Source organism: Salvia miltiorrhiza, chromosome 3 (genome assembly GCF_028751815.1).
Source record: "Salvia miltiorrhiza cultivar Shanhuang (shh) chromosome 3, IMPLAD_Smil_shh, whole genome shotgun sequence".
Lineage (NCBI taxonomy): Eukaryota > Viridiplantae > Streptophyta > Magnoliopsida > Lamiales > Lamiaceae > Salvia > Salvia miltiorrhiza.
This window is the reverse complement of record NC_080389.1, coordinates 24,835,275-24,859,507: the sequence shown is the minus strand read 5'-3', so window position 1 is coordinate 24,859,507 and position 24,233 is coordinate 24,835,275. Positions and strand designations below refer to the sequence as shown.

The following is a 24,233-nucleotide window of genomic DNA, read 5'->3' as shown; positions in this document are numbered from 1 at the left end:
GATTTCGGTTCCCGTGTTCATAACCGTGGAACCGCCGGTTCGAACCGGGAACCGGACCGTGGCCACCTCTAATGTATGTATAACATTAATAAGCATGTATACAATTGAAGCATGATGAGTTCTTGGTATGAAAAAACATGAATATAGTGGTGGAAATTATAGATCTATGAGAATATGTGAAGTAAACTTTGAATATATCAGCTTTGGTTTTTCAACCATTTGAGAATTCTTCACCAAGCTTTTGTACTGCTGAGTCAACGAGGTTTTCATTGTCCAAAAATCTTGAAACTTTTATGGTGTGTAGACAGAGGTGTCGTAAACATGCTTGTAAAATTTCAAGTCATTTGGACTTTGTTTACTACCTTTTTAAATTATAAAACTTCTACTGCGAAATTCTACCGAAAATTTGGAAGGGCAGTCACTGGAGTCACACTTTTCAGTAGCTTTCAAAAACATTCAGCCTCCCAAATTTTTATGGTAGAAAGATACATGTGTGATACAGATGCACACCGAATTTCAAGCTATTTGGGCAACGTTTACTATTTTTCAAAGATCTTAACTTCCAGTTGTCCGAAACTGCCGAATCTGGTAAACCGTGGGAAAACATCCATATCTCTTAAACCACTTGGAGTGTTTCAACCTACTTTTTTTTAAACGAAACTAGACTCAAAGAGGTTTTCAACGGTAAAAGTCTTGAATCCAGGAGATTTATGATATGAAACAGTTTATTCTTTAAAGACGAGGCAGTGCAGAGGTAGTAAGTTGTAGGTGTTCGAAATTTCTTACTTTTGATATTGTATTGAGAATTTTAAAGTTTTGGTGGAGAAATACACCATGTTATGTCATGAAAATGCTACTAGAATATATATATATATATATATATATATATATATATATATATATATATATATATATATTCCATAGCTTACATGAATATTTGAGAATTTACTTATCTTTTTCCAGTTTCATAGAGTGACTTTTAAGTCATTTGATTATTGAGATAAATTGTGAAAATGTATTATGTGGAATAATTGATTAATTTGAAGTGTGAATGACTATGTAAATTATTTGAGTGCTATTTACCTATAAGATTGAGAGTCTTTTGATTGGATAAGATATCCAATTAAATTGGGAGGTCCAATTGGGTAAATAGTGTAGAAGTTATAAGTTGAGATTAAGCATATGATGAGAGTATGAGTATTAGATATTAGTTAGATGAATTTCTAACTAGAGTTTATTTTGTCGCATGGCAATCTAAACCACGTGCGCCACCAAAGGTTCGAGTGACGGCCGGCGTTAGTACGACTCGGAGCTCTACGTCATCGACCCTTGAGACTGGTGGGATTTATTCTAACTCTATTATGGCAAGCTACCATGATAATGAGTTCAAATGCAAATCTTATGAAAATGAAGCAAGTTGAAGTATTATTGATGAGTATTATGAAAATTGTCAACTTGCCATATTTACTATTGATGAGAATGAAATGTGATATGTTGCCTCTATGAAAGACATGACTATGATCACGATGCAAGATATCAGCCTTTGACTGATTTATATGACAGTTAAGGTTTTGTGCGCAGAGGTGATCGTGAGCCGTCTCTAGTCGGCCGATCACGGTGATTTGAAGGAGGCCTCCTTCTCTTCACCTAATACATATATGATATATGAGTTCTCATAGTTGGCACATACCCTGAATATAAATTGTCTGCAGACTAATAATATTATTATGATGATGCAAATGAGTTTATGACATAAAAACATGAACAGGTATTTTTTTTAATCTCACTAAATCCTGTTGATGCATTGAAAAGGGCAAGGTTGACATATAGCTCTAAGAGCAACATTTCAATTCTTTCCGGCATGATATATGCATCTCTAACATTGCAAATTGTCAAATACTTCATAACAATGCATCAAAACAAGTAATCACATTTCTCATTTAATCAAAATGGCCGCTTTGGCCAATCATATATATACCATGAAAATTGCCTCAACAAGGACTTCTTTTGTACAAAAATTTTATACTATGATCTATATACTGCTATAGGTCAGTACAAAGTACTACTCTGTTAAAGACCTAGCTACTGCATCTATACTGCGTCCATGTACAAGCAGCCCTACAACTGGGTACAGATACTATCTGTTACCTGTGTACTATAGGGGCCTAACAAAATAAGTACAAAGCCCTATGGCTTGGGATGGAACTATCCATTGCCATCTAAATCTAAAGGCTATCTAAACAAAGCTACTATATATGCATCTCTACTCAGTACTAGCATATCAATACCATAACCACCCATTACCTCTACCATCATCTCTGCTACCATCGTCGCTTTCATCCCCCATAGCATCATCACCGTCATCCTCTCGAGCGTCACCCAAACGAGGCATATGAGGCACGCCGTCCTCACTGTCAGAGTCGGCACGGCAGAATGGGTCAAAGGGCGGCTCTCTCTCGAATCGGATCTCCTCGGGGAACGTCCGTCTCGAAGGCTAGACCCATGCTATGAAGGGCCAAGGGCTGTGAGATGAGAGTCCCAACAACTAGGACTCTCTCGAATCGGATCTCCTCGGGGAACGTCCGTCTCGAAGGCTAGACCCATGCTATGAAGGGCCAAGGGCTGTGAGATGAGAGTCCCAACAACCAGGACTGCTCCAGTGTCGACCTCTGTGTCTTTAGCCATCTCGCGAGGTCGTGAAGGCCCTGGCGTGAACGGATCAACATCAATCACAACAATCTCACCCTCTCCAACAGTAGGGAGAGGAGGAACAGAGAGGGTCTCACGGAAGGGGCTCATCAACTGCTCGGTAGTATCATGGCCTCGGTAGTGTCGATTGTCATCAGAGTAATAAAGGATAAGTATCCGAAAGTCGGGGAGTACATCCCGGGAGAATACATGGGATAATGGGGGTCCAAGACAACAATAGGAGGAACCTCCTCTTCGGGCAGAATGCCCTAACGAAGTGAATGAAGAGGGTCAGTAATCGGCTGGGAGCTAGGAAGGTCTAGTCCCAATGCCACAAAAGGATCATCAGTCTCAGAAAGACCCTGAGGCTGGCTCTCAGTCTCTCCCTCTCGGGTGTCACTCTCTGTCAGATAAAAGTACGACGGGTTCGCATTAACATGAAACGGCTAATCAGAATGGTTATGTACTCTGGAAATCGCACCTCGAAACCTCTCGTTACCAACGGGTCATAGAAGTCAGGGGCTATGAAATGACACCAAACCTGCCAATGAGGTGGCATCTTATGCGGCAGGATTTGCATGGCCTGCTGAGCAGTGACCTCGTACTCTACGGCATCAATCCACATGTGGTGGAAGCGAGTCATACTCATGGTGCTCCAAGGTACAGTCATAGAAGGCTTGCACTATTTCAAATCCGTCTGTCATGCTATAAACAAAAATAACAATTCGTGTTACTCAAACTAAGTCAATAATGATTTACTCGCTTATTACTCAATAACATACTCGTTTGTCGGTGTTCCTCTAGGATTCTCGTAGTGCATTGGTATCAACATTGATTCCGATAAAAATTCCACCATCTCACTTATCCAATCTACCAAAACAAGATATCAAATTATAATTATCACTTTCTCAAAGTTTAATCTCTTATAGAATGGTGTAATTTTTATAAGAGATTAAACTTTGAGAAAGTGATAATTATAATTTGATATCTTATTTTGGTTGATTGGATAAGTGAGATGGTGGAATTTTTATCCGAATCAATGTTGATACTAATGCACTACGGGAATCCTAGAGGAACACCGACAAACGAGTATGTTATTGAGTAATAAGCGAGTAAGTCATTCTTGACATAGTTTGAGTAACAAGAGTTGTTATTTTTGTTTATAGCATGGCAAACGGATTTGAAATAGTGCAAGCCTTCTATGACTGTACCTTGGAGCACCATGAGTCTATAAGAGAGTTTTTGGCTCGCTTCCACCACAGGTGGATTGATGCCGTAGAGTACGGGGTCACTGCTCAGCAGGCCATGCAGATCCTGCCGCATAAGATGCCACCTCATTGGTAGGCTTGGTGTCATTTCATAGCCCCTGACTTCTATGACCCGTTGGTAATGGAAGGTTTCGAGGTGCGATTTCCAGAGTACATAGCCATTCTAATTAGCCGTTTCGTGGTTAATGCGAACCCGTCGTACTTTTATCTGATAGAGAGTGACACCCGAGAGGGAGACGCTGAGAGCCAGCCTCAGGGTCTTCATGAGACTGATGATCCTTTTGTGGCATTGGGACTAGACCTTCCTAGCTCCCAGCCGATTACTGACCCTCTTCCTTCACTTCCTCAGGGCATTATGCCCGAAGGGGAGGTTCCTCCTATTGCCGTCTTGGACCACCATTACCCCATGTATTCTCCCGGGATGTACTCCCCGACTTTCGGATACTTATCCTTTATTACTCCGATGACCATCGACACTACCGAGGCCATCGATACTACCGAGCAGTTGATGAGCCCCATCTGTGAGACCCTCCCTGTTCCTCATCTCCCTACTGTTGGAGAGGGTGAGATTGTTGTGACTGATGTTGATCCGTTCACGCCAAGGCCTTCACGACCTCGCGAGATGGCTAAAGACACAGAGGTCGACACTGGAGCAATCCCGGTTGTTGGGACTCTCATCTCACAGCCCTTGGACCTTCAAAGTCATTCAAGATTTAATTTTTTTTATTATTACTATTACCGTACTACATAGCATGCAAAGTTATCCAATTTATAGTTCAACATAAGTTAAGAAGCATGCAAAAACAAAGTGTTTAAATTCCAAGTTAAATACCGAATACCAGAATATCAAAGCATGCGATATATTCTATTTTATTAATTAATTATATACAATACAAGGTATATGTTTATATGTTATTATTTATTTCAAGTTTTATGGTTGTTTCTAAGTCAATATACATTGTTGTATTCTTTTTCCCGATGTATGTTCTATTATATTAATTAATTGGTATCATAACATTGATATTAACTTGATTATATTAATTTTACTAGTTGTTTTCAATCATGAGTCGAAAGGATCCAGCTTGGAAGTACGGGAAAGAAATTCCCGTAACAGGAAAATTATATAAATATCTTGAATGCAACTTTTGCAAACAAGATATTAAGGGTGGAGTTGGTAGAATGAAGAATCATCTTGCTTGTACAGATAAGAATGATACAGCTTGCCCAAAAGTTCCGGATGAAGTCAAATAAGAAATATTAGATTACATGAAGAATGAGAAGATGGATAAAGAAAAGCATCAAGAACAATTTAATGATATGGTTAATTATGGAGATGGCAGTTCAAATCCTACACATGGTTCTCATGGTTAGGCCTGGGAATCGGGTCGGGTTCGGGTACCCTACCCGAAAAAATCGGGTACCCGAACCTGAAAATCTCCAAAACCCTATACCCGACCCCGACCCCGAAAATGAAATCGGGTACCCTAATACCCGACTCGGGTACCCGAATCGGGTATTCGGGTACCCTAATTACCCGATCAATCGACGGATCTCTTCCAAATCAACTGCATAAATTCGAAATATGTATTAAAAAAAAAAAAAAGAAGAAGAAGAAGAACGGCGGGGCGAGGGTCGCGGTGGGAGTTGCTGCGGCGGCGAACGGCGGGGCGAGGGTCGAACGGCGGGGAGTTACCTACACGGCTGCTGCGGCGGCGACGGCGAGGAGTTACCTGCACGGCTGCTGCTGGGGAGGCTGGGACGACTGGCGAGGGGCGCCGCCTCCCACGCCGGGCTGGAGACTGGAGTGGCGAGTGGGATGGCCGGCTGGGACTTGGGTTTGGGAAATTGGGATGATTTGGGGAGGACGAGATGATTTGGGAATTGGGATGAATCGGCTGGGACTTGGGTTTGGGAAATTGGGATGATTTGGGGAGGACGAGATGATTTGGGAATTGGGATGAATCGGTTGGGACTTGGGTTTGGGAAATTAGGATGATTTGGGGAGGACGAAACACGGGGCGGGTAATTAAAATATACTCCCTCCGTCCATGAAAAAGAGTCCCATTTGGGACTCGGCACGGGTTTTAAGAAAGTTGTTAAAGTAGGTGTAAGTGGAGAGAGAAGTAAATTTATAGGGGTAGTGTTAATATGACTTTTAAAGTCCTTAATTCTCAATTAACTTTTGATGTCAATAATTTAACTTTAAATCGATTCCAAACAAATTCAAGAACAGATCGATTCAACAAATTCTCAATTGAAATTCCAATTCAAGAAGTAAATCAATTCTCAATTCAACAAATCGATTCAAGAAGTAAATTCAACAAATCGATTCAACAAATTCAAGAAGTAAATCAATTCTCAATTCACCAACAAATTCAAGAAATTCCAAAAATAAATTTCAGCAACTAATTCAACAAATCGATTCCAACAACAAATTTAAGAAATTTCAGCAACAAATTCAGGAAATTCCAACAACAAATTTGAACAAATTCAACAAATCAATTCCAGCAACAAATTTAAGAAATTACAGACCAAATCGAGTAGCAGTAGCTTCGCTTTGAAGCTACTCGCGCAGGTAGAGCAGAGGAGGCGGCGCCTTAGGGTTTCGAGCTCAGAGGGAGCGAGGCAACGAGATCAGTGAGGCGGTGCTTTCAGACGATGGGCTCGGCGGCGGCTGTTCGGCCGGGAACGGAGAAGTGGCCTTCCGGTCGTGGCGCTCAGGGAAGCGGTGAGAGAGAGAGAGAGATGAAGCTAGGGGATTTAGGGTAGATTCGGGATTTTGGGGATTTAGGGCTGAGTGGTGAGAGAGAGAGATGAAGCCAGGGGAGCGGCGCTCAGGCGCGGCTTCGCCGGAGAGGGAACCGCGGCGGCCGCAACCCTCGCTGCTGTCACCTTCGCCGGAGAGAGAGATGAAGGCGGCGCGGCGTCTGGGTTCAAGGGTGCGTGAGAGTTTGAGAAGAGAGAGAGGGCGTGAACCCCTTTGCATCCCCTCTCTCTTTCCCGATGAAGAAGAAGAAGAAGAAGAAGAAGAAAGAAGGCGACGCGGCGAGATTTTCAGAAAGTAGGGTTTTGCCAATTAGGGAAGGATTTAATTAGGTGATGATTCATTTGACCGAATTTAATAATGGGAAGGATTTAATTAAAAAATAGATTAAGATTTAATTATGGTGGGTCCATAAGGGCAAATAAAATAAATAGAGATGTTAAAAGAGGGTAAAATGGTACAAAAAGTGAAATGGAACTCTTTTTCATGGACAAAAAAAAGAGGGCAAATGGGACTCTTTTTCGTGGACGGAGGGAGTATTAATTAAAAAATCGGGTAATTCGGGTATACCCGATACGCGATCGGGTATACCCGATACCCGATTTTTTCACACCCTAAATACCCGACCCCGACCCCGACCCCGACCCCGATCCCGAATTTTTCGGGTATAGGGTACCCGATACCCGATTTTTTCGGGTCGGGTATCGGGTACCCGATTACCCGATCCCGAAATTCCCAGCCCTACTCATGGTGAATGATGAGGATCGTTATGATTAAAATTTTAAATATTTGACAAATTGGAGAATTTGGTTTTTTTGATATATTTTCAGCTTTTAGGTTAATTATTTTAAGACTTTTAAACTCATAATTTATATATTAATTGTATTTGGTGTTATTTGTTGTTTAAATTTATTATGAGTTTTTTTTTGTGCTCGGTGTGAAGCTTACGCCTCAAACCGCCTCGAGGCTTACCGCCTCGCCTCGAAGAGGCAAAACGCCTCAATCCCGCCTTAAGCTTTTCACAACATTGGACAAGAGGCGTGAATTTGAATTATTTTGGAAACATATGTATAGTCAAAAGTTGAAAAAAAATTAGGCCCAAAACCTAAAAATTGAAAAGAAAATAGTCAAATTTGAGTTTTAAAATTTGAATTCACAAACCAATCTATATTCGAATTGTGAATTTTAGTTTTAAAATTCAAATTCACAACGAAGACAACTAGTTGTGAATTTGGATTTTAAAACTTGAATCACAACCAAGATAACTAGTTGTGAATTCAAGTTTTAAAACTCAAATTCACAATCAATCTATATTCGAGTTGTGAATTCAAGTTTTAAAACTCAAATTCACAATCAATCTATATTCGAGTTGTGAATTCTAGTTTTAAAATTCAAATTCACAATAAAGACAACTAGTTGTGAATTATAACTTTAAAAACTCGAATTCACAACCAATTTATATTCATGTTGTGAATTCGAGTTTTAAAACTCGAATTCACAACCAAAACAACTAGTTGTGAATTTAAGTTTTAAAACTTAAATTCACAACCTAGATTGCACAGGTGCGAGGGGGCGGGTGCGGGAGCGATACGATTCGGGCGCGGGGATACGGATTTTTAAAAATTATAGGGTGCGATTCGTGAAGGATACGTCTATTATATTTATATATTTTATTATATATAACCAATCAAATACCATATATATTTATATATTTTATTATATATAACCAATCAAATACCAATTATTATGCATCATCCTTAAAATAATTAAATCAAACTATTTATATAATCTAATTAATGTATTTCATTAACAAGCCTTTCTTAACTAAAAATGGAGCCAACCTTTTCTTAACTAAAAATGGAGCCAACCTTTAAATATAAGGTAGCCCAAAATCGGCCCAGCTAGGCCCAGCCCCTTCTCCTTCTTCACCAAAATAGGCCCAGCTAAACCCAACCCTAACAGTCTAAAACACTTTCCCCTTCTCCTTCTTCACCAAAATCGTTCCCTCTCTCTCTCTCTGCTACCCGCAACATCCGCCCCAGCCTCCCTCTCCGAACTCCGGCCACCTCTCCCTCGGTTCTGTGACTCAACCCGACGGTACCCCGTGCGCCTCACGATACCCACCCCACTGTTCCTGCTTCTCTCCCACTTTTTCGCACCCCCGACGATTTCAGCAGCGACAAGTCGCTGCTCCGCCTTCCTCCTTGGCGACGGCGAGGCGCCATAGCCACCGGCCACCACCGCCATGTCTGCTGTGTGAAGATTCGCGAATCCGATTCGCGAATCCAATTTTTTTTTTTTTTTGGGGGGGATTCGCCAGGTGGCGAATCCCGTGCGAATCCCACGCGAATCGCGCCCGCACCCGCCCCCCGCGCGAATCGGATACTGCAGGGCGTTGATTTCCGGCGAATCCGTGCATTATAGTTCACAACCAACGTTATTTTCTATTGTGCATTCAAGTTTTAAAACTCGAATTCACAACCAACGTTATTTTCTATTGTGCATTCAAGTTTTAAAACTCGAATTCACAATCACAACTAATTGTGAATTTAAGCTTTAAAACTTAAATTCAGAACCAATATTATTTTTTATTGTGAATTCAATTTTTTAAAGCTCGAATTCACAACTAATCTATATTCAAGTTGTGAATTCTAATTTTAAAACTTGAATTCACAACCAAGACAATCAGCTGTGAATTCTAACTTTAAAACTCGAATTCGCAATCAATCTATATTTGTGTTGTAAATTCTAGTTTTAAAACTCAATTCCCAACCAAGACAATTAGTTGTGAATTCGAGCTTTAAAATTTAAATTCACAACCAATCTACATTCAAGTTGTGAATTATAGTTTTAAAACTCGAATTCACAACCAAAACAACTAGTTATGAATCCTTACTTTAAAACTCGAATTCATAACCAACACTATCGATTCAGTTGTGAATTGATCGAGTTGATTGTGAATTCAAAAATATTAACAACACAAACTCACTTCCACAATAATTTGACACATGCAACCTTGAATATTTAATTATATCCACATCAATTTCTCATCACTTGTATTTTTTTTTTCTTATTGAAAAAACCACAAAAAACATAACTCAATTACTACCATCTAGAGGTAACAGATGAGGGGTTGTGCCTTGGAAAACAAGTCATTACTACCATCAAGAAGATAGTTACGAAAGCAAAAAACTCCACTATTGCACCAAGATATATCCAGTCACGGTGGTGACGATTATTAGCATTTTTAGGCCTACCGCTCTACAAGAAAAGCTCTAACATCTCAACAATGTGTCCAGCAAAATGACACTAGGCGTCACTGTAAACATACAGATATCTACTGTAATGCAATTTAACACATAATGAATACCTCTGTTCCAGCTGCAAACTTGTCGAATTCATAAGGCCATTCCAGATGATTGTCTTAGTAGAATCAAGAGTTTCGTCGAATATTTAATAGAATATGGCCCAATATCTATGCCCATACATCCATCACGGATGGCGGATGCTGAAACAGTTTGAAAACAAAAGAACCAATTAATTTTTGAGATAGCAGCAAAGGTGCTCAATTATTTATGTTTTGATCGTGAAAGTGAGACAAGGAAATAACCGCCCTTGATCAAACTTTGACATAAAAATTGGCTAACTCATAAATTGAAAAATCGGCTACCCCCTCTGTCCTCCACTCAAAAAATTGGCTAACTCATAAATTGAAAAATCTAGCTACTGCTCAACAAAAAGAAAAAAAGCCCAAATTCTAATCTAATTGAAAAACAGAGGAAAAAATTCAAACTCACTGTGAGAGTCACGAGCAGCCGACGCAGCGTCGGCGTGGAACGCGAGCGGCGGTGGTGTTGTGGCCGGACAGGGGCGACTCTGGAAGCGGCAGCAAGCAAGAAGGGTTTCAAATTTAGTCTGTCCCGTTTGTGTTTTACAGCATGGAGTATTTAGTTTTATTACTATTATTTTTTATTTATATATATAAAAATTAAAAAAAAACATTCAAAATTTGGGGGCTCTCCTGATCCGCCACTGGCTCCATGTACTCTCCTTTCATCCTGGTAACATACGCCATCTCCTCCTCCCTCAAGCTTTGTTGCGCCTTCGGCCTTCTCTGACTCCAGCTGCTCCAGCCGCTATGTCGCCTCCTTCCTGTGCCGCACCCACACCTCCCGCCCTTCCTTCACTTCCCTCACGTACTGGATCGGAATCCCCATCTGCTACAGAAGATCCGCTTTCGACGGCGGTGCCGACGACGACGACGAGATCTACGATGATGTCGCTGTGGAGGTGGAGATTTCTAGAATCACGCAGAGAGGGACAGGTCGAATGAGAGAATTGAGAATTGATAGAGATGGAAAAGAACGGTTATTTTTTAGTTTTTAATTCAGGGGTAGTTTAGATTCAATATAAAAATTGGGTACTTATTTAAATTTTTTATAGGAGTAATTGTCTGTAAATACATCACCTTTCACTTAATTCTGATATTGCACGTCATTTTTAAAATTCGCCTCCAAATACATCACATTTATCTATTTTTTTATTTTGCACATAACCACTAAATCTGCCAACCGTGAAGATGAGTTGGAAGCCGAAAATCCACATAAGCACGCTGGCGAAAGCATTTAAATGACGTGGTTGAGAAGATTGGCCAAAACTACATCGTTTTGCTCATTAAATCAAACTCCTAAAATTTGAAATCCCTAAATCAAATTACAACAAAACTCGCGCACTCTCTCTCCCTCACTCCACTCACGCACGCACCCTCACTCAACTAACGGCCGAGCACACCTCGCCGGAGCAGGGTGTCATTGCGTTGGCCGAACTCAGGGGGCCGATTTCACTGGCCGCAGACTGCCGATTTTAGATGAGCGACAAGAGATTTCAGGCGAGCGTTTTTCAGCTGCAGGGATTCAGGCCGCAGACTGCATTGAACTCACGCTTTGCTGCATTTCACAGCGATTTCGATCGTGTCGGACCAATTCGCCATCGCGCCGGCCGTAGGGGGCCGATTTCGGGCGAGCGACGGGTATCTCTAAATCGACGGCTACGGTTCGCGAGCAATTTCAGATTTCACGAGCGATTTTTCAGGCGAGCGATTTCACTTTTGGGCTCGCGAGGGTAAGGCGAAAATCGACAGCTAGGGTTCGTTGCTTTCACAGTTGCAGAGATTCAAGCTCGCCACGACCAGGTTTAATTAAGTTGAAGTGAGTTATGCACATTTTTCTTACCGTGAAATCGCATTGGGCAGAAGCTTTTTGAAGTGAGTTTTGCACATTGTACTTGAGTTTTTTCTAGTTTTCTTACCGTGAAACATGTTTGTGTTTTATCTTCGCGTAAGCTGCTGCTGCTTCGTTTTCACATCGTTGCTTTCTAAGCTATATATGTTATCTTGATGTTGTCATTATGTTGATGCTACATCTGTTATCTTAATAGTAATTAACTGATTGGTGAGCAAGGGACCAGGCTTCGATGTCGAACTCAACTAGCGCAAGAGACTCCAGTGGTGGATTTCAGAAGTTGTGTGGCCATGGTATTGTAGCTGTCGAGGAGACCTCACACACTCCGAAGTATCCAGAGAGAAGATTCTACTATTGTTCACGAAGGAAGGTGAGTCTACCGAGAAGATTGTACTCCTGTCGTTGAAGCTGAGTTGAAATATTTTTTTGCTTGTTTTGTTGTTGTATATGCCTCAATTATGAATTGCTTGATTTCGGATGATTGTGGCTTGTGGCAATGGGTAGATTCTGAATTGACATCTTACTACAAATTGTGCTTCAACAACATCAAAAATGAAATGGATAAGCTATTAGAACAAGTGAACTTCAGAGGCAAATGTGAAGAATTGGATGGCATGAAGTTGAGGCTGGAAGAAACTAACTTTAAGGTTCAAGAGTTGGGGAAGTTGGCAAACGAATTGGAATGAAAGCTGATAGTACTGTACTTTATTGTAGGATCTTGTGTAGTTTTATATGTTCTGGTGAAATTAATGTCGTAATTGTGTAGTGGTGAAGTTTCTAGACTAGATTTCATGTTTTGTTCATGTTTTGTTCATCTGGAATCTTGAGATTCATGTTTTGTAAAGACTATATCATGCAATTCTTGGATAAGAGTAATTTCTTTTCTTCTTTCTGTGTTGGCTTGGTTTAATAATGCCTCTGTTTGAGCAAGCTTCTTCACTTCTCTTTGCTTTGTCAAGATAAAACATTAGAAATGTCTCTTCAAGACTCGTTGCATTATTAGAAACAGGAAGCAAATCTATAACAGAATATAAATATTTCCATCAAGAGTTCCTTCTAACAACTCATTTTATCAGTCAACAGCCACTCGATATGCATTCTGACATTTTTCAGCATATTAGTTATTGCTAAAATATAGAGAAAACAGTAGTAATTGCAAAAGTTAGACAAAATGGAAGTTCTTTTATCTTTATAATTAAGATACCAGATAATATAGGAGCTACCAAATGTTTTGTCTTTATAATTGAGATTCACCCCAAATGACAGCAATACAATCACCATTAAAAGAAGCATAAGCTATTAAAAGAAAAAGATCAAAATCAGAAAAAGAATGAAAGTTCCAAATCTGTCAAGAACAACATATTTAGTTCCCACAACACAAATTAAAGTTCCAAATGGAAAACGTTTCCACAAAACAGATATAGATGCTTCAGGCTTACAACATCAAAACCCAAGTAACATGAAAGAATGCTATAAACCTATCTAATCCATGGGTGCATTATCAGAGGCATTAATGCTTTCTTGTGTGGAAGACAGTACTTGATTTTGAGTAGAGTTTGAAGTTACTCCTCTATCACAATGTACATGATACACTCTTCTCTGTAATGGCGCATGAGTATAGATATTCCCAGTTCCCTCAGCTATGAAGACACCAACACCTTATCTAGCAAAGTTCCTCTCTTTGGCAATAGTAGATGCTTCACTTGCTTGTGGTGTTTTTCTTGACTTACCCATGGATGTAGAAGCTGCTGCTACAGGTGGATTTTGTTTAGCCGACTGTCCTCTTTTCCCCTGAAAAGGACCAGATCAACGTGTGTGTAAATAACACTAGCCAAATTAATATACAAAATTTAAAAACAATGATACCTTTTCTTTGGTTGGAAGCTCCACTCGATCTACCTTGCACGGTCGTTTGTTATGCCCTACTCCTCCACAGTTTTTGCAAGCCATTTGCATCCCATCCTTCTTCAACTTATTCGGATTTGCTGGATCTCGTTCAGCAATGCCCCTAATTCTTTTCTTTTTGGGCCTTCCAGCTTTTTTTAAGATCATAGGTGGCTTCACCTTAAATCCAGAAACCTCTGGCCACATTTTTTCCCCTCTAACAGGTTCTAGTCCACATTGATATCCTAGCAAATATTTCTCGACAGAATAATATTGATGCACGTAGTGAACTGGATCATGATTCATGAAATGAATGGCAGCCACCACATGCATACAAGGTATGCCAGATAGGTCCCAAACTCTACAAGTGCAACTACGGTTCCCTAAGTGCACAACAAATTTATCATTGTAATGGTGGACCTCGAACTTTCCCCCCAGTGCAGGATGAACAACACAATTTCCACATGTTGCCCTAACCTTCTCAAGCTTCTTTCTAATGTTAGGACATATAGTATCATGTCTTGTACTCCTCAAGATAAGTGCTTCTAACAGCCCTCCAAAAGAAAATTTTCAAAGTTGCACCCTTATGCTCCTTCTTCCAGTTCATGTACACGTGAAGTGCACAATTTCTATGCTCTGCAAAAGGTGTCAGAGCAGCCACAACTTTCTCCAATCCCTGTGATTTTAAGATAAAATTGAAAATCAAAACAAACACAGCTTTCTTGATTTAAACAAGCTGCAGTTCTCTACAAAGTTGCACAGATTATGAATAGTATCAGAACCATGACAAATGAACTAGAAAAGCAATAACACAAGTTCTATAAATGAGGTGCATTCACACGAATAATAATATAACTTGAGGAATAAGATACTAAACCTAAACTCCTTAAGTTCTTGACAAATCCTTGTTCTATACTGTCACCCTCCTTTTTAATCTCCAGAATTTAAATTTACATCTATCAAAATTAATAAATTTTAATCTTCAACTCTGAACAGGGTCAACGGAAAACAAGTAGTCTTTGGCATACATCTGATCAAAATTAAAAGGTCAAATGTTCAACTTTTCAAGGGCACCCATGAAGATATTCCAGAAAAACATTCAAGTCTTCATTTATTTTTAGTCAATTATCAAATGACTGTATACCTATCTCCGTACAAGTAGGATTGCTGCATACTTAATATATATATATATATATATATATATATATATATATATATATATATATATATATATATATAAGTGCATGTAAATTAGTGATATATACCGTATATATGGGATGAAATGCATGTATGTTCAAGTAGTGAATTTTGTATGAACATTATATGTATATTATATTGACTTTAATTTGGTGTCTTAACATTCATAATTTTAAGCTATGTTACAAAATAATCCGTACAAATAAATCAAACTGCATTAAGGATCGAACACATACAAATAAATCAAGCACTCAATGGAAATAATTAAAGGAAAGAAAGTATGAATAACATTACCTTTTGTTGATCTGAAATGAACGTGTATCCATTTCTATGAGGAACCAACTTCAATTATCTTCGTTTTCAATTTCTACCACTGTCCATGCTATGGGAAACATCTGATTATTTCCATCTTTCCCTATAGCACATAAGAATATACCTCCTAAATAGGTTTTTAGGAAGCAACCATCTAGCCCAATTAGTGGCCTGCAACTATGTTTGAAACCCTTGATTAGTGAGCCCAAATACATTCCCTTAAACACAGCATTTTCCCACTCCACCCACCGGACCATCATCTTGATTATTATGTTGTGTTTCTGTACTTTGAATACTTGACTATTTCTATTATGTTTCTTAACACTTAAATATTTTGTTATGTTATGACTATATGAACGATATTTTAGAATTTTAATATTTTATTGATTTTGTGTTTTTGGTGATTGGTGTATTGATAATATACTAGAATAAAAGTGTATAATAGGACGTCGATAACTGGGTAGAGCAAATTATATATATATATTTTTTTTAAAATCAGTGACGGAATTTAAGTCCGTCGTTAAATATGGAGCGGACAAATAGCGACGGAATCGTAGTCCGTCACTAAAGTTGACCCGCCGAACAACGACGGAATTTCAGTCTGTCGCTATCTAGCGACGAAAAATTTTGTCGCTGTTTTCGTCGACACCTTCGTCGTCGTTCCCCGTCGACGGCCGCGCCGTCGTTATTTCCGTCGGAAAATTAGCGACGAAAATAAAATTTCGTCGGTATTCAATTTAGCAACCACTTTTACGGCGACAGACGGCCTCCGTCGGCCTTCCGTCGTTGATTGAAATTAGCGACGAAAATTTGGGGATTAGCGACGGAAAATTCCGTCGCTAGTCGCCCAGTTTCTTGTAGTGTTCCCCTAACAATAACTCAAACCTACCCTCTCTATCTACCCTTCGTAACTCAGCAAGATACCTCCTTATCTGCCCATAGTAATGCTCTTAGAAATTCTAAAACATACTTAATAAATATTGTTAGGTCCGGAGGGTCTCGAATAGGTGTATGGGGGGGGGGAATACACCTATGGGCTATTTTTCTCCTCTAAAACAGAGGGATCTCAAGATAGAGATCAAAACGAAACTTTACAAACAAACAAAGACACCTGTTAACAGAAAGGAGTTTTGACCAAACAGGGTTGACGACTGATACTGAAAAACTCTTTAGTAAGGAGTTATCAATTAAGTCATTGGAACTTAACTGATGCACGTTAAGGCTTCAGTCGAGTTTGCTAAGACAGAGATGTTACAAGTCTTCCTGACTATCAGAGGATAGATCAGTCAAACTGATAACATACGCAGCGGAAATAACTTTGTTTCGTAATAGCCTCGGTTGAGCACGTTGTTAGTCTTAGGTTTCTCTTTGCAGTTAATCAGAATTCAGTTTATCAAAAGTAAGAACACAAGTAAGAATGTAAAACTGAAAGCTGTAAATAACACAGAGAATTTTACGTGGTTCGGAAAACACTTCCTACATCCACGGTCGGTTGATCAGACCAATAATCCACTCCACAAGTGCTTAACTGGTGCACTACAAACCTATTCGTATGCTTGCCGGGTGCACACAACCGAAACAACTGAAGATCCAATCTTCAGCACCAACACTTCACTCGCATTGGATTTTTCACTCCTAGCACTACCTGCACTAGGATCTCACGGAGTCAGAGTACCTTCCTGAACTCCTTTACCACTCAAACACTCGATTCTATCTCTCGAAAGGAGGTTTGAAAACTTGCCAACTATACTTCAAAGAACGAGTTCTTTGGAGCAAGTTTGACCTAGGCTTCTGGGTAAACAGAGGTTTGCCTAAGGTCTAAGAGAATGTGTGTAATCAGCAGTGACTGCTTTTTGGCTTTGGAATTCTCTTCTTCGATTCAAGCTTTGGGGAGGTTAAGCTTTTGGCTGAGAAACTATTTTGGCAGAGTTTCAGCTTATGTCGTTGAATCGGTGAAGATTGAAGTGATCCTCGAGCGCTATTTATAGGAGAGGTCTTGAATAGATCCGTTGGCGGAGAACGTCTTCAAGATTTCTTCCGTTGGAGAGCATTTCGAATTTGGGCTAAGGCTTCAATCTTCGAGGTTCCTTGTTTGGTGGAAACGACTATGTTGTAGAGCAGGAGATGTGACGTCTCTGATAAAGTAGCCACCAAATAGGAATTACCTCTGCAGAGAGGGATGATCCTGAGATCTCTGCATTTAATGCGGCTGTGCTTTTGGAGTACGTGGCTTCCTTTGAACGTTGGAAGTTCAGTCCGAGGAAGAATGTTTAACTGATACTTGACTTTAGTATCAGTCTGCTGAGTTCACGCGGCACGCATTAAGTAATCAGTTCCGAACTGATTCTTCAACTGATACTTCAATTGGTATCTTCAGTCTTCAGTCCTTCGTCCTTCAGTCTTCAGTCTTCAGAACCGCAAGCTAAACTAGAAACGAACTCTAACACTTGAGTTCAAACAGTTCTAGTCTATTACAATTAAGACCTATGGATTTTGGTATCATCAAAACAAGGATTAGAATATTCCACAAGGTTCCCAACAAATATTATTTAAACCTAGCATGCTCTTCTAAGTGTTGTAAATAAATAAATATCAACAAAAAAAAAATGGATATGTTATAACTGCGATATCCAACGCATAGACATACACTACATGCTATTACATAAGGAATAAAACCTACGACATGCCAATAACAACATAAATAAAATAAATAAGTTCTTCGCGACCCATTCGTAGAATTTCATTCTAATCTATTACATTAAAAATAGGGTCATTAGCTTAAAGCAGTCGCCTTCTCAAATTGTAGTGGTGCGTTTAGCAGATATAAGATGGTGGCCACTCGGCAAAGCAGCTGAGACAACCCGGTAAACTGACCTCACTTACTTGTACGTGCCGTCTCCTATGATGTTCTTCGCCTTCTCCATCCTGTCGGCCTCCGCGCCGGGGAGCCCCCCATTTTCTCCTATTCTTTGAACTCCATTTAAACCTACTTCTTCAAGCCTGTTGCCACCTATGAATTGTTTCAGGAGAATTCCGGCCGTGAGGACGATGAGTGGCTACCGGCGGTCATTTGTGGTGGGTATGGCTCCCGATGAAAAGAAGATGACCCATCGTTCGCCTCTCAATTTAGCCAAGAAGTAGGATAGGCCAAAGCCGGGAATGAGACCAGATATATTTCCTAAGTTGAGCCCAATAAAAACTCCACTACCCCACCAATGCCAGCTAATCTTCCAAAAGAAGATGAAGAAGATGAAGAACGGAAGAAATAGGAAGATGAGTAGAACGAGGAAGTGAATTCGAACAAGGAAGAAAAGTGAAGTGATATATTCTAGTCTTGCACGCAAAGAAACAAGTAGGTATACGAGACCTCCCGATGACCTTTCTTCGTGTAGATTATTTTTGAGCGACGACCTGTTTAATTTATGAGTGTAGACATTGGCCTCTAAGATTGTACGCTATGCATCTATCCTCCCTGTTTACATAATTGAGCTCGCAATGAGGCTTTGTATACTCACTCCGTCAACAAAAAAAAATCCTAGAAAGAAACGCCACAGATCTTAATAAAAATGATTAATGTATTGTAAGTGGAGAAATGGACCCATTTAAAAAGTAATGTTAATAATTATAATTAATTGTATTGTAAGTGGAGAAGAGGTCCACCATGTGATAGAAAATTTTCAAATATAAAAAGAGACTAATTTTTATGAACGTCCCAAAATGGCAAAAATGAAATATTTTTTATGGACGGAGGTAGTATTTCGTTGTCATTAAAATATGAGATTTTCTGTCATGCAACATGTAATCTTTTTTTCCTTTTTGATTCTAATTAGACCATACATTATAGCTATTACATTAAAAGTAGAAAATAATAATAATAATAATAATAATAATAATAATAATAAATCTCATTGGGCCGAAAAATGGGCCCCAAAACACACACAAGACAGCCAGCAGCGCCTAGCCCAGCGCTTAGGCCCATAACGTAAGCCCAAACCGCGCTCCAGGCCCAAACCCGCGTAGCAGACCCAGTTCACGACCCTTTCACCCGTGCCCGACCTGGTCCACCATTTTTCTGCAGTTAGGGTTTGTGAAACCCTAGCAGTCGCTGCACATCACCTGCTCGGCCGCTGTCTAATGCACCTTCTCCACGACGTCGTCGTTCTAGCCGTGGTCTTCCCTCTGGAGAGCCTTTGCTCGACGCCGGTGTCGCAGAGCCGCAACAACTCCCGGAGCAAGAACACCACCACGACGACTCCGGAAGCATGTTCATACCTTTTGAGGTTTGATATTTTTTAATTGAAATTGAAGCAAATTTGATCATAGTTTTGATAATTATTGGATTGAACACGATCACACACTGGCGAGCCCAAGTTTTGTGCTCTTTTTCTTTGTTGGATATGAGTTTTTAGTATTAATGAAATAAACGTTTGAAAAAATAAAAATAAATAAATAAATTGCAAAATAAAATAGACAAATAGACATCCAACACAACTCTGTTGTCAATCAATAAATAGACAAATCGTTGTCTATTTGTTGATAGACAAGATGCAGAGAAATAGTAATCTATTTAAAAAAATCGCAGTCGAAATAGACAACGATTTTGTCTATTAGCTCCCCCTATATAAACTAGAAATTCATTTATAACATGCTATTTTTTAATAGACAACAGTTTTCTCATGTTGTGTATTAGCGAAATTCTTGTAGTGTAGAGAAGTCCCAACTCGAAGAGGTCAGAGTCTCTGTAATTATGCTCCAAACAAGACTTCATTCAATCAGAAGATAAGAAGTTGTGCAAATTCTCAAGATTCGCCAAGAGAAAACTCTCAAAACAGCTTCTAAAAATTCGCGAACAGATAAGCTTTGCACTATATATCCCTGACACAACTAGCACAATGAGTGATATTATTCTTACTTCAGGAAGTACATATGCTAATACTTTCAAAATATCTATATAAGTGAGTATAACGTATACTCTAACAATAGGCACTGCATATTTTGCTCTCCTAATGTATAATATTAATTTGTTCATTCAAATTTATGCATTTATATTTTTTAATGTGATTATTCATATGTTATACTACCTCCGTTCCATAAGAGTGGTGCATGATTGTTGATGTCACGTGTTTTAATAAATATTAGGTGAGTATGTTATTAGTAAAAGAAGGGACCCACTTTTATTAATTAGTGGAAGAAGGGGTTCAGAAAAGGAAAGTGCACATTTTTATGGGACATCCAAAAATAGAAATTAGTGCAGACTCTTATAGGACGGATGGAATATTAATTTGTTCATCTCAAATTTATGAATTTTAGACGTTTGTGCATGTATTATTCTCTATTAATTCTCACGTAAAAATCTCATTCTCACTTGATCCTAAACCTATAAATACAAAACATGCATATTAATACATTTGAAATTGGTAGTGATGAAATAGCCCCTATAATAACCAATCAATAAATTAATTAGGAAACATATAATAATCACAACAACAAATGACGGCCATTATTGGTTGATTCAAGCATATACACTCGCGTACACAAAAAATACAATTCAAAAGCTGCAGAAAAGAAAACAGTAGAGAAAAGAGAAGACGTTTGAGGTGGGCAGGGCATCAATTGGCAATGGCATCCTGATCATCTTCATCATCATACTCTCCTTCATTATCCGCATTGGCATCCTGATACTGCTGATACTCGGACACGAGATCATTCATGTTGCTCTCGGCCTCGGTGAACTCCATCTCGTCCATGCCTTCCCCGGTGTACCAATGCAAGAAAGCCTTCCTCCTAAACATGACGGTGAACTGCTCCGACACCCGCCGGAACATCTCCTGTATGGACGTGGAGTTCCCGACGAAGGTGGACGACATGGACAGGCCCGTGGGGGGGACGTCGCACACGCTGGACTTGACGTTGTTGGGGATCCACTCCACGAAGTAGGACGAGTTCTTGTTCTGCACGTTGATCATCTGCTCGTCCACCTCCTTGGTGCTCATCTTGCCCCGGAACATCGCCGACGCCGTCAGGTACCGCCCGTGCCGCGGGTCGGCCGCGCACATCATGTTCTTCGCGTCCCACATCTGCTGCGTCAGCTCCGGGATCGTCAGCGCCCGGTACTGCTGCGAGCCGCGCGAGGTCAGCGGGGCGAACCCCACCATGAAGAAGTGCAGCCGCGGAAACGGGATGAGGTTCACCGCCAGTTTCCGCAGGTCCGAGTTCAGCTGCCCCGGGAACCGCAGGCAGCAGGTCACCCCGCTCATCGTCGTCGAGATCAGGTGGTTCAGGTCGCCGACTGTATATTATATTAATATAATCAGACCAGATCACACCATACTCTTTTTACTTTACTTAACCTATATTTATGCATACATTTCACTTTTGGTACGTTTTTTAAATTTATACATACTCTATTTTTAGACAGTATTATCTCATACATACATGGACGGTTTTTTAGGCCAGGCACCCTTAACCACTGCCCGGTCAATTCTTTTTATCTTACCTGTATATATGATTTTAAAAAAAAATCTATATATGTTAATCCCGTCTGATCATAATTGTATAATTTCAAATAATTATTTTAAGATCCGACCGATTTTCTTTACTAAAAATTCATTAGAATCATCCGATGAAATCTCACTGTGTCCTAAATCCGCCCCCGCACACATAATTTTCACAATTTTACCTTTATAATTTATATTATTTATCCATAATCTATTTAACAATACCCTCATTATGAGACTCTTACTTCACTATCAATATTTAAAACAACTTTATATTAAAGTTGGTGTCGTGGTCAACTATGTATATTTAGGGGGGGACGGAGGGAGTAGTAGTATACTTACAGCTTGGGTTGGTGAGCTTGAGGGTGCGGAAGCAGATGTCGTAGAGGGCCTCGTTGTCGAGGACCATGCACTCGTCGGCGTTCTCGACGAGCTGGTGGACGGAGAGGGTGGCGTTGTAGGGCTCGACGACGGTGTCGGAGACCTTGGGGGAAGGGAAGACGGAGAATGTGAGCATCATGCGGTCAGGGTACTCTTCTCTGATCTTGGAGATGAGGAGAGTCCCCATCCCAGAGCCCGTGCCCCCTCCCAAGGAGTGGCATACCTGAAAGCCTTGCAGGCAGTCGCAGTTCTCTGCTTCTTTCCGAACCACGTCGAGAACAGAGTCGATCAGCTCTGCTCCCTCCGTGTAGTGCCCCTTGGCCCAGTTATTCCCGGCGCCGTTCTGCCCGAACACGAAGTTATCCGGCCGGAATATCTTCCCGTAAGGCCCGGTTCTCAGGCTGTCCATCGTCCCGGGCTCCAGGTCCATCAGCACCGCCCGGGGCACGTACCGCCCTCCGCTAGCCTCGTTGTAGTAAACGTTGATCCTTTCCAGCTCGTTTTTCGACGTCCCCACGTAGTTTCCGACCTCGTTGATGCCGTGCTCTTCGCACACCACTTCCCAGAACTTGCCGCCGATTTGGTTGCCGCATTGCCCTGCTTGGATGTGAAGAATTTCTCTCATTTTCTTGTTTTTCTGTATCTTTGATGGATCAACCCAAGTTGTAGTAGCTATAGGCTATGGAGAGGAGAGTAGTGTTGGTGTTTTTGTAGTGAAGGGGGAGATGATTAATTATAGTATGTATGATATGATTGAGACGTTGATATTTCTTTTGCATATTTAAATGTGAAGAGATAAGAATATATCGATGGTTAGAGTTTAATAATTTAATGTGGGCTTGTTTTTTCGGCCACCATGTCAAGGATCAACAGGAGTTTCTGAGCTGGAATGGAAAGGAGACAAGGCAACTAACTGCATCATATCTCATGTGGGCTGCATAAAAATCCAAGATTTGCTCCAACCCATATATCTATCTCTTTCTTCATATAATTATAATCCCATTTATGACCTTGTCCAAAAATTGAAAAACATATACATATCGACTATACCATTTATGGCTCCCACCATTGTCACGATATATGTTTCGTGAATTTCGGTTTCGGTCTACATTCAATGTGTTATTTGGTCAATTTAGTTAATTTATGACTATACCATTTATGACTGATTGTGTCACTGTACCAGTCACTATTATATTGATTATTTTAATAAATTTTTTATTAACATAAAATTTATTATAATATTATAAGTCATCATTTTAATTTTTATATACATTTTAACTGTTCACGTGAAGTCAAGTCTATGAACATGGTAGGAGATTTAGAAATCTTAGTGTCATTATTTTTGGAGGGTGGGATGTGATGTTATTCTTAATTAATCACTTTTTAGGTGATAATTAGTGTTCCTTAATGATAATGAATGAGTTTAGACATAATAATCGTCGGTTGCCAACTTGTGTACTAATCTGGCATCTTAATTGAGAGAGAAGAAGGTGTGGAAGAATAGGTATAGGAAGCTTCAATTATTGATGCAATGAGTGTCTCACTGTCGATGATCATATCTCTATTTTTATTACAAACTTCTCTCTCATTTCCAGATTGTAACAATGGCGTATGGTATGGGATCCAATGTTGTACTCATCTCATTTTTAACCAAATTTAGTTAGTATAACTTTTTTTTTAGGTAAAAGGAAATTTATTTAGAAGACGAATAAGAACACCCGAGAGTCGGAAGACCAATCACAATACTAGGCAGTTCAGTCCACACATGAGGGTTCAAAAAAGACCGAGCAGAACAGACAAGAAATAGCACAGAATAAACCATTTAGATACAACAACTTTTTGCGTATTCCTCTGTTACATTGCTTTTGTTGTTGATTATTGATTTTGGGTTCATTGCTTTCGTTGTTGATTTTACCATTTTGGAAGGGCCCTTTAGGAGTAATTAAATAGCCTAATTAACTGTTCCTTGATTTAACAGGCACAAAATGATAAGACAAATTTA

General features: G+C 39.8%; 2 protein-coding genes and 3 long non-coding RNA genes across 7 annotated transcripts; 2 read left to right on the top strand and 3 right to left on the bottom strand.

Moving 5' to 3' along the window:
• Positions 1-1,408: 1,408 nt before the first annotated feature.
• LOC131016392 (uncharacterized) lies at positions 1,409-11,082 on the bottom strand. 3 transcript variants are annotated; one of them, XR_009098940.1, is made up of 3 exons: positions 10,518-11,071; positions 10,091-10,228; positions 1,409-1,647 (listed from the first exon to the last, which is right to left on the bottom strand). It is a non-coding gene; the product is annotated as an uncharacterized LOC131016392 (long non-coding RNA). The 3 variants fall into 3 exon arrangements; XR_009098941.1 differs by lacking the exon at positions 1,409-1,647 and adding an exon at positions 3,662-4,650; XR_009098939.1 differs by lacking the exon at positions 1,409-1,647 and having other exon boundaries at positions 9,897-10,228; positions 10,518-11,082.
• A 346-nt stretch (positions 11,083-11,428) lies between these two features.
• LOC131016391 (uncharacterized) lies at positions 11,429-12,852 on the top strand. The gene is made up of 2 exons (XR_009098938.1): positions 11,429-12,330; positions 12,465-12,852. It is a non-coding gene; the product is annotated as an uncharacterized LOC131016391 (long non-coding RNA).
• Positions 12,853-13,332: 480 nt separating this feature from the next.
• On the bottom strand, positions 13,333-14,644 carry LOC131019198 (uncharacterized). Its single transcript, XM_057947872.1, has 2 exons — positions 13,827-14,644; positions 13,333-13,751 (listed from the first exon to the last, which is right to left on the bottom strand). Exons 1-2 carry the CDS (start codon positions 14,175-14,177, stop codon positions 13,620-13,622), a joined length of 483 nt encoding a protein of 160 aa, XP_057803855.1. The 5' UTR covers positions 14,178-14,644; the 3' UTR covers positions 13,333-13,619.
• Positions 14,645-19,262: 4,618 nt separating this feature from the next.
• On the top strand, positions 19,263-21,770 carry LOC131015713 (uncharacterized). The gene is made up of 2 exons (XR_009098676.1): positions 19,263-19,633; positions 20,058-21,770. It is a non-coding gene; the product is annotated as an uncharacterized LOC131015713 (long non-coding RNA).
• LOC131015712 (tubulin beta-1 chain-like) lies at positions 20,826-23,117 on the bottom strand. Its single transcript, XM_057944132.1, has 2 exons — positions 22,193-23,117; positions 20,826-21,642 (listed from the first exon to the last, which is right to left on the bottom strand). The coding sequence occupies exons 1-2, from the start codon at positions 22,854-22,856 to the stop codon at positions 20,963-20,965; spliced, it is 1,344 nt and encodes a 447-aa protein (XP_057800115.1). The 5' UTR covers positions 22,857-23,117; the 3' UTR covers positions 20,826-20,962.
• Between the last annotated feature and the right edge of the window lie 1,116 nt (positions 23,118-24,233).

Coding starts and splice junctions, on each gene's coding strand:
- LOC131019198 (XM_057947872.1), bottom strand. CDS start 14,177: ATGCATGTGGTGGCTGCCATTCATTTCATGAATCATGATCCAGTTCAC. Junction 13,752..13,826: donor AGCTTCCAACCAAAGAAAAG/GTATCATTGTTT, acceptor GGTCCTTTTCAG/GGGAAAAGAGGACAGTCGGC.
- LOC131015712 (XM_057944132.1), bottom strand. CDS start 22,856: ATGAGAGAAATTCTTCACATCCAAGCAGGGCAATGCGGCAACCAAATC. Junction 21,643..22,192: donor CAAGCTCACCAACCCAAGCT/GTAAGTATACTA, acceptor TATAATATACAG/TCGGCGACCTGAACCACCTG.